This window comes from Nicotiana tomentosiformis, chromosome 2 (assembly GCF_000390325.3).
Source record: "Nicotiana tomentosiformis chromosome 2, ASM39032v3, whole genome shotgun sequence".
NCBI classification, from domain to species: domain Eukaryota; kingdom Viridiplantae; phylum Streptophyta; class Magnoliopsida; order Solanales; family Solanaceae; genus Nicotiana; species Nicotiana tomentosiformis.
This window is the reverse complement of record NC_090813.1, coordinates 145001779-145010735: the sequence shown is the minus strand read 5'-3', so window position 1 is coordinate 145010735 and position 8957 is coordinate 145001779. Positions and strand designations below refer to the sequence as shown.

General features: G+C 37.9%; 1 protein-coding gene across 1 annotated transcript; it reads left to right on the top strand.

Moving 5' to 3' along the window:
* The first annotated feature begins 5695 nt into the window (after positions 1-5695).
* LOC138905790 (uncharacterized) lies at positions 5696-6893 on the top strand. Its single transcript, XM_070194308.1, has 3 exons — positions 5696-5830; positions 5955-6518; positions 6567-6893. Exons 1-3 carry the CDS (start codon positions 5696-5698, stop codon positions 6891-6893), a joined length of 1026 nt encoding a protein of 341 aa, XP_070050409.1.
* The last annotated feature ends 2064 nt before the right edge of the window (positions 6894-8957 follow it).

Sequence of the window (8957 nt, the reverse complement as noted above, 5' to 3'; positions counted from 1 at the left end):
AATAACAGTGTCTAAATACTATCCCAGAATTGGTGTCACAAGTGCACAAGCTTCTAGAATAATACAAATAAAGGTCTGAATAAAATAAAGTTGTCTGAAAATAAATACACAGCTAAAGTAAGATAGACAGGGACTTCAAAACTGCAAACGCCATGCAGTTATACCTCAAGTCTCCTCTGTTAGCTGAAATCTGAGCAAGTTTATGGTGCACCGCTGGGACCAACTTTGAAATCTGCGCAAGAAGTGCAGAGTGTAGTATCAGTACAACCAACCCAATGTACTGGTAAGTGTTGAGCCTAACCTCGACGAAGTAGTGACGAGCCTAAGGCGGGTCACTTACATTAAACTGTACGCAATATTAGTAACAACAACAAATAATAGAAATAAATCGGGTAACTCATTTATAATAATTGAAGCCAATTTAGCAGTCATGACCAATTATCATTTCCATCAATTTTGTTGCAGCGTGCAACCCACTCTCACAATATATTCGCATTCAATGTTGCAGCGTGCAACCCGCTCTCTCAATATATTCCTTTTGTCATATATTTATTTCAATCAAGTATATATATAGACTTTTAAATAAGTCTGTTGCGGCATCCAATCGATCCTCCAATATTGACTTTTAATAAGTCTGTTGCGGCGTGCAACCCGATCTTTCAATATAGACTTTTTAATAAGTCTGTTGCGGCGTGCAACCCGATTCTCCAATATGGACTTTTTAATAAGTCTGTTGCGACATACAACCCGATCCTCCAATATGGACTTTTTAATAAGTCTGTTGCGGCATGCAACCCGATCCTCCAATATGGATTTTTTAATAAGTCTGTTGCGGCATGCAACCCGATCCTCCAATATGAATTTTTTTTAATAAGTCTGTTGCGGCGTGCAACCCGATCCTCCAATATATATACATTTACCAATTCAAGGCTATTGCGGCGTGCAACCAGCTCCTCCAATATATTCATTTATCAATTCTTATAGAAGAAATTTTCCCAATAAATGCAATAATTAATATAAAATTATAAGACAACAAGCATACAATAATTATGATTTAATTATGAAACAAACAATGATAAATAGCAAGTTATTATGGAAATCAAAGAGAAAATAGGCAGTTTAATATTTAATATACTAAATGTCAAATAACAATTAAGACACATAATTCAAATAGCATGTAACAATTAATGCAAGAATTCAAGGATTAATATTAGACAAAGAATAGGAAAGAAGCAATTATTATAACAATTAATTCATGATTTAAAATAATTTATGATTTTTCAAGTAAGTAGGCAAACAATTAATTTGACGACGTATAGACACTCGTCACCTCGCCTATACGTCGTTCACATGCATTTCATATAACAAATAATTTAAGGGTTCTATTCTCTCAAGTCAAGGTTAACCACGACACTTACCTCGCTTTGTAAATTCCAATCAATTACTCAACCACAACTTTTCCTTTTAAATTTGTCTCCGAAAGTTTCAAATCTATTCACAAACAATTCGATATATTCATTACGAATCATAGGAATTAATTCCATATGAATTTATTAATTTTCCGGATAAAATCCTAAATTCATTAAAATATTCGACAGTGGGACCCACATCTCAAATCCCGAAAAAACTCGTGAAATTCGAACACTCGTTCCGCTACGAGTTCAACCATATAAATATTATCCAATTCTGATGTCAAATGGACCTTCAAATCTAAATTTTTCGTTTTTGAAAAGTTTTACAAAAATTTCAATTTCTTCCATCTAAATCCAAAATAAAGGATGAATATAGATATAGATTGATGAAATATAATCACTTTTGGTTATAGAACACTGACCCAATTCAAAGTCGTGAAAAACCTCTCAAAACTTCGCCTTAACCGAGCTCACAATGACCAAAATGAGTAAAAATGTCGGACTCTTCGATATATACACTGCCCAGGCATTTTCGCACCTGCGGTGCCTGGGCTCGCACATGCGAGATTGCACCTGCGAGAAAATTCTCGCATCTGCAAAATGGGGCTGCCAGGTGAGGCCTCGCATCTGCGGAGGACAAATGCGCACCTGCGTTGCCTTCCGCTTCTGCGATTGTCAAGTCCGCTTCTGCGAACGCCCGGCTGTGTGCAAGTTTCCGCACCTGCGGACCTTTGCCCAGCCTGCCCAGGCCGCTTCTGCGATGGAAGGCTCGCTTTTGAGAGCTCGCACCTGCGGTCAAAAAATCCAAAGGTGCTATTACAACAGAAGGCAAAATTTCAGATTTTGCTTAAGTCCAATTCTTGTTCCGATTTCGATTCGAGTCACACTCGGGGTACTTCGGACCCCGTTCGAATATACCAACAAGTCCCGTAATATAATACGGACTTACGCGGGGTCAAAAATCACGTCAGATAATGCTGAAATTATAATTCGCACCCCGATTCGAACTTTGAGTTTTAAACTTTTCCATTTGCAAATCTCATGCCAAAACATATTAAATGAATCCGGAATGACTTCAAATTTGGCACACAAGTCCTAAATGGCATAACGGAGCTATTTAAATTTTCAGAATTGGATTCTGGCCCTGATATCTAAAAGTCAACCCCGTGGTCAAACTTGGAAATCTTTAGCCTTTAAATTACTAGTTTCCGTTACATGGTTATAACTTGAGCTAGGGACCTCCAAATTAAATTTCGGGCATACGCCCAGGTCCCAAATCACGATATGGATCTACCAAAACTATCAAAATACTGATACGGATTAGTTTGCTCAAAATATTGACCAAAGTCATCTCAGCTGAGTTTTAAGGCTCTATTTCACATTTTAATCCATTTTTCACATAAAAAGTTTCCGAAAAATTTTACAGACTGCGCACGCAAGTCGATGAATAATAAATAGTGCTTTTCGAGGTCTTAGAACACAGAATTACATATTAAATTTAAAGATAATATTTTGGATCATCACAGTATGGCGATATATATATATATATATATATATATATAGAGGCAAATTTGCAACTCAGAAACGCTAAATCTCTATTGGTGACTACTCCTAATAAATGAATCACTTTCAAAAATAGATATACTAAGTTATATCTCAAGATTCTCAGTGACGATTGATTTATTTGGAATGATAAGAATTTGAGTTGAATAATTTCCTAGCGATAACTTTTGTATAATATGATTTCTTCTGTATAATTTATGAAATGTGTTTTCAATGTGTGGCTAAGAAATTAAAAATTTTAGACATCAAAATTTGTAATAATTGAAACAGAATAACGTCCAACTAGAAAAAGTGTCATAAAAGACATTGATAACTAATGCCTTTAACTTTTTATAGAGTATTTTCCTATTTCACGTAGGAAAAGGTATTTTCGTCCGGGCCCGACCCTACTTAGTATAAATACATGAAACAACGTTATTTTTGCAACTTTTGACACCTCTTAGATCTAAGTAAGCCAAGGAGGAGGTGGAGAAGCAAAAGCTCAAGGATTTCATCATTCAATCCTCACTCAAGACAAGGGTTTGGATTGTTTTATGTTTTCCTTTAACTTAAACATTGTTATGATGAATTACTACATATCCATGGAGTAGTTCTCTTTAGGGTTTAATGAATTTGGTGTATTGATACTTGTTTGTGGATAATTAACTCTAGTTTTATGTATTGAATCGTTTTTGGATGTTGTAACTATTGCATCTATATTCAATTGTTAATGTAATCTAGAGAGGCATAACTTGTGATATTGTTGCATTATATTCTGTTGGTTGAAGTCATTAATTCTTCCTAGTAATCGAAAAAGGCTATTGAATTGTTGATAAAACTTAGTTAGGAGGATAATCAAGAGAGGTTCTCCTAAAGACCAATCCACTATGAATTCTTGCATATCTTCACGTGCTATAAGTTGGTTCGTCTTGTGAGGTTGAGACTTAATCGAGAGAGGAGTTTCTACTAATCAATTGAACTAATAACCAAGTGAATTCGAGAGACTCACTTGAACATTAAAAGTGAATTATCTAGAGTTAAATCCCAAATATTTATCTTGCACCTATCCTATCAATCCTATCTTCTCCCAATTGATAACTTCCTTTGCTTAATACTTGCGTTGATTGTCATTAGCCAATAGTATAGATTCTTAGTTAATTTTAGTTTTAATAACATAAACCTAAATTGTTGATCATCTTGGATAGCAATCTAGCTACAAACTACGATAATACCGTTTAACTCCAATCCCTGTGGATACGATATTATTAATTTACTATATTCGACTAGCGAGCATATTTTAGTGTGTATTTTAAGCTCGTCAAATTTTGGCACCGTTGCCGGGGATAGGCAATCAATAGTGTTTGAAATAGTTTGTAGTGCTAATTCAGGAATTTTTTCTTTTTATTTTATTTTATTTTTCCCTTTTTACGTTTGGTGTTCTTTGACTGTGCGTAAGCTACAAGTTAGATTGGTGCATGACTCAATCTTCTGGTAAGGAATTGCAACCATACAAACCAGAAATCGAGAAACAACTGCTACAGTTGTGGAAGGAAAGAAATCTCGCCGAGAAATTAGAAAAGGTTGGGCAATCCTCAACCAAAGAAGACATCGCTTGAGATGATGATAATGTTGATTTGGCTATGAGAGAGGCAGCCCAACTCAGAGAGAAAGCTGGCAGAGATGCTGAAGAAGCAGCACTTAAAGATGCACAAATTGCTTATGAGGAGGAGAGGGTTCGAAGAATGGCTCAGAATCAGCCCGTGGGTGCAGACCAGTTCGGAAACATAGCTCCCGGCCATGGGTGAACACTTGGTGATTATGCTAGACCGGTCTACAACCATGGCTTGTCAAGCGTGAGACCACCTCCAGTGGCAGCTAATACGTTTGAGCTGAAGCAAGGGTTGCTCCGAACGGTTCAAAATAGCTGCGTCTTCGAAGGAATGATGAACGAAGATCCAAACAATCATCTGATGGACTTCAAGGAGATAATGAACACCTTTCAATACAATGGTATGTCACAAGATGCAGTTTACCTAAGGGCATTCCCCTTCAAACTTAAAGATGGCCAGAAAGTTTCTTGCTAAATATTTCTTCTTAGCTAAAACGGGCAAGTTTCAAAGAGAAATCCATAACTTCTGCCAGAATGAGACTGAAACGGTGTTTGAAGCTTGGGAGAGGTTCAAAGAGATAGTGCGTAAGTGTCAACATAGCGGAATTGAACTTTGTATGCAACTCCAGGACTTTTGGGATGAATTGACACCGATCTCACGTAAAATATTGAGTAACGCAACTGGAGGCCCGTTGATGAAAAAGACTCCAAAGGAGATAGTCACTATTCTTGATGAGTTGTCTGAAGATGCAAATCAGTGGTCTTCTGAAATTGCTGAAAGAAGAAGATCAACTGGTGTTCACCAGGTTGATGCTAACACATGGTGAAAGAGATAAGGAAGATGACCTTAGCTTCGATACATAATGAGCCTCATGCAGCATGTGACATATTTGGAAGAGGATACCCTACTCATGAGTGTCAAGCCTCAACTGAGGAAGTTAATGTTGTGGGTAATTATAATTTCAATGCAATGGGTCAGAAGCACCCCGATCTTTCATAGAGTTCACCTGGGGTTACAGCAAATGCATGACAACAAAATAACTCCAGATTTCAAGGAGCTCCTGGTTTTGTGAATCAACCGAGGCCGCAGTTTCAGCCTCAACAACCAATTTAATCTGGGTTAGAAGATCTAATGAAGTCATTGATTGTCAAGACTGATGTGAGGTTAGATGCCCATGGTGCAGCTATCAAAGAGCTTGGCACAAGGTTGCGAAACTTGGAGAAGCAAGTGGGACAAATTGCCTTCATATTGTCTGAAAGGATCCAGGTACTTTGCCAGCTTATATTGAAAGAAACCCTAAGGAGACGGTAAATGCTGTAACTCTGAGAAGTGGGCAAGTAGTGAAAAAGCCCACCCTTATCCAAAAGGAGGTGGTACCTGAAAAAGAAAGTGGGGAGCAGCTGAAAATGAAGTTGATAAGAAGAAGAAAGGCAAGAAGGGAACTGAGAAAACTTTAAGAAGAGAGGAATCTAATGAGAGCGAGCATATCTCTGCTCTACCTTTTCCCCAAAAGCTATATAGAGAAAAGCTGGACAAGCAGTTTGAGAAATTTATAGATATGTTGAGACAGGTTAATGTAAACTTGCCATTCACAGAGGTGCTCTCTCAAATGCTAGCTTATGCCAAGTTCATGAAGGAAATATTGACAAAGAAGAGAAAGATAGAAGAGGCATCAGTGGTCAAGCTTATAGAGCATTACAGCGCGATCTTGCAAAACAAACTCCCACAAAAGTGTGGAGATCCAGGGAGTTTTACTATACCTTGCTCATTAGGCACTCTTTATTTTGATAAGTCTTTGTGCGATTCTAGTGCCTCAATTAATTTAATGCCTTTCTCTATTTATAGGAAACTGGAGAATGAGCTTGGAGAGATAAGGCCTGTACTAATATCTTTGCAGTTGGCATACCAAACAACTATAATACCCGAGGGGATAGTGGAAGATGTATTAGTTCGGGTAGATAAGTTTGTATTTCCTGTAGATTTCATAGTGGTAAATATGGAGGAGAACAAGGAGGTCCCCCTCATCCTAGGAAGACCATTTTTAGCAACGGGTAGAGCTATACTGGATATATATGATAGAAAATGCATGCTTAGAGTGAGTGAGGAGATGGTGACGTTTGAGATGAATGTAGCAACTGGAGTGAAAAAGGAGAAGCCAGCTGCAAGTGTTGAGTGGAGAGTGAAAAACGCGAATGAGAAGGTCCCAGTGATTGAGAAAGATAAGTGTGGGGTGTACCCCAAGAAGGCTGAGAAGAAGTTGTCTGTGTGGATGTGTGCACTAATTCAGGCGCGTGGAATGGAGGCCGACTTTAATTCAGACCCCGACTAGAGATTCAGGGAAGTTTCCTATACCTTATGTTTTTTAATTGTGTGTCATGGGGACATTGCACAACTTAAAGTGTGGGGTGGGGGGTATTTGTTTTTATTTTTTGCAAATCCACTAGGCAAGTTGCCTAGGGCTAGTTTTTATATAAATAAAATCAAAAATAAGATAAAGTGTCAGGAGGTCTTATAAGATGAAAGAAATAAACTTTGACGAGTACATAATTCCTATTATCACCATTGAGTATTTTACTCAACACTGATATCACAATATGAAAACTATTAATAAACTGAGTAAACAAAACTAGCCATGCTAAGTCTTGACAATTGAGTCCCATATGAATTCTTCTTATTTTGCAGCTTTGATCATCTTCCCATTGTTATAGCCATTGTGAGAGCATAAAGTCCAGTAGTAAAACATCTAACTTCTTTTGTAAACCTTCATCTGCATCTTCCTGGAGTGTGTATCTGCTAAAATGTTGTGCATCAATCTCTAGTACAAACTTCTCTTCCTTGTCGTGTCCTTGATGTGTTCCTTCTCTTTTTCGAACATCGTTGCCTTCTATATGCCAAAACACCCCATATACTTCTGCATCTTGTTGCAAATACTTCCAAACATTATCTGTATTCACATAATTGCTATTACATCTATACGCACTCCTCAATGAAGCTAAAGTCCAGCATTTTCGAGCATATGTTGAGGAGTGATTCGTGTGATCTCCAACTTTCATCTGTTGATTTCAGTGGTTGGCACCATACTTGGGATGTGGAATTAATGAAATGCATTGGGGTGATACTCCACAATTCATCCATTAATCCCATTTTTGAGTGCCAAAAGTCCCAGTCATAACTGCATTCGACCAAAAAACTGGGCAGATTTATCTTGTGTATGCCCTGTTTGATCAGGTGTTCGTGTGATCCCCAGCAACCATTTGAGGTATCCATTGATTGGCACCATTCTTGGGATGAATATATAATAATATGCACTGGTGCTTTGTTATATAATGTACCCAATGTTCCCATACTTGACTCCCAAAAGCCTAGGTCATACAACACGATTCTGGGCAATGTTGTCCTTGCTTCCATGCTTGTGCCTCCTATTAGTACTCCTTCAAGGGACTGAGCATCAAATTCTAATACGACCCTTTGAATTTGTAGCCAATAGTAGGGCATGTATACAATATCTTTCCCTACAAAAAAGAACCCAAAGTTAGCATAAAAAATGGTCCTCATGTCCTCCTCCCAAAGGATTTGGCTATGATGATCTGCAGCAAAGTGTTGTTCTGCACAGTTCATTGTCTGTCTCCTTGTATTTGATATCTAAGTTATTAGATGTAGTTTCTTTTTTCCACAACACACCACTTGACCTTATTAAGTCCATACTGCCCCAAATCCTCATTGCTTCCAATGCCAAGCAAGTATGCACCTTCATGTATTGTTGGTTTGCTGATGTTTTATTCAAAATTCTGATCAGCCTTCTGTAGTTTTTGATCCAATAGAAGTTGTTGATCCCTTGTATACTGGTAATCCTCTAAGCTTTCATGCTTATGCTCACCAGTGACATCTCTTCCTGGGACTGAGCACCTAGTGCTAATACCATCAATAGAAGATAAATCAGTTGGCGAGGCATGGAGACAATATATTTTCCTGCAAAAAAACAAATACAATGTTAGTTAAAAACCAGTGTACTATGACCTCCTCCCAAAGGATTCGATCACAACATTCCATAGTATCTCCTCTCCCCCTTTTTATTCCCAGCTTCAGCAGCCATATATCACTCGAGAACAAGCATTCTAGTGAGACTACTCCAGTTGCCTGCAGGCTGCTACTCCACCTTGTTACCTCCTCTCCTCCTAATTTCTTGTAACTTTTACTCTTAGATAAAGGCATTGTAACTTCTCATTATTCACTATCCTTCTCCCTTGAATATCTAGATCCCAAAAACGGTGTGCCTTAATAGATCCAACATCTAATGCATAGTTAGCTAAATGATCAGCCAAACTATTTTCCTCTCCAAGAGTATGAGCCATAGTGACATTGTTTCTTGCCATCAGCTCCTTGATCTCCTCCA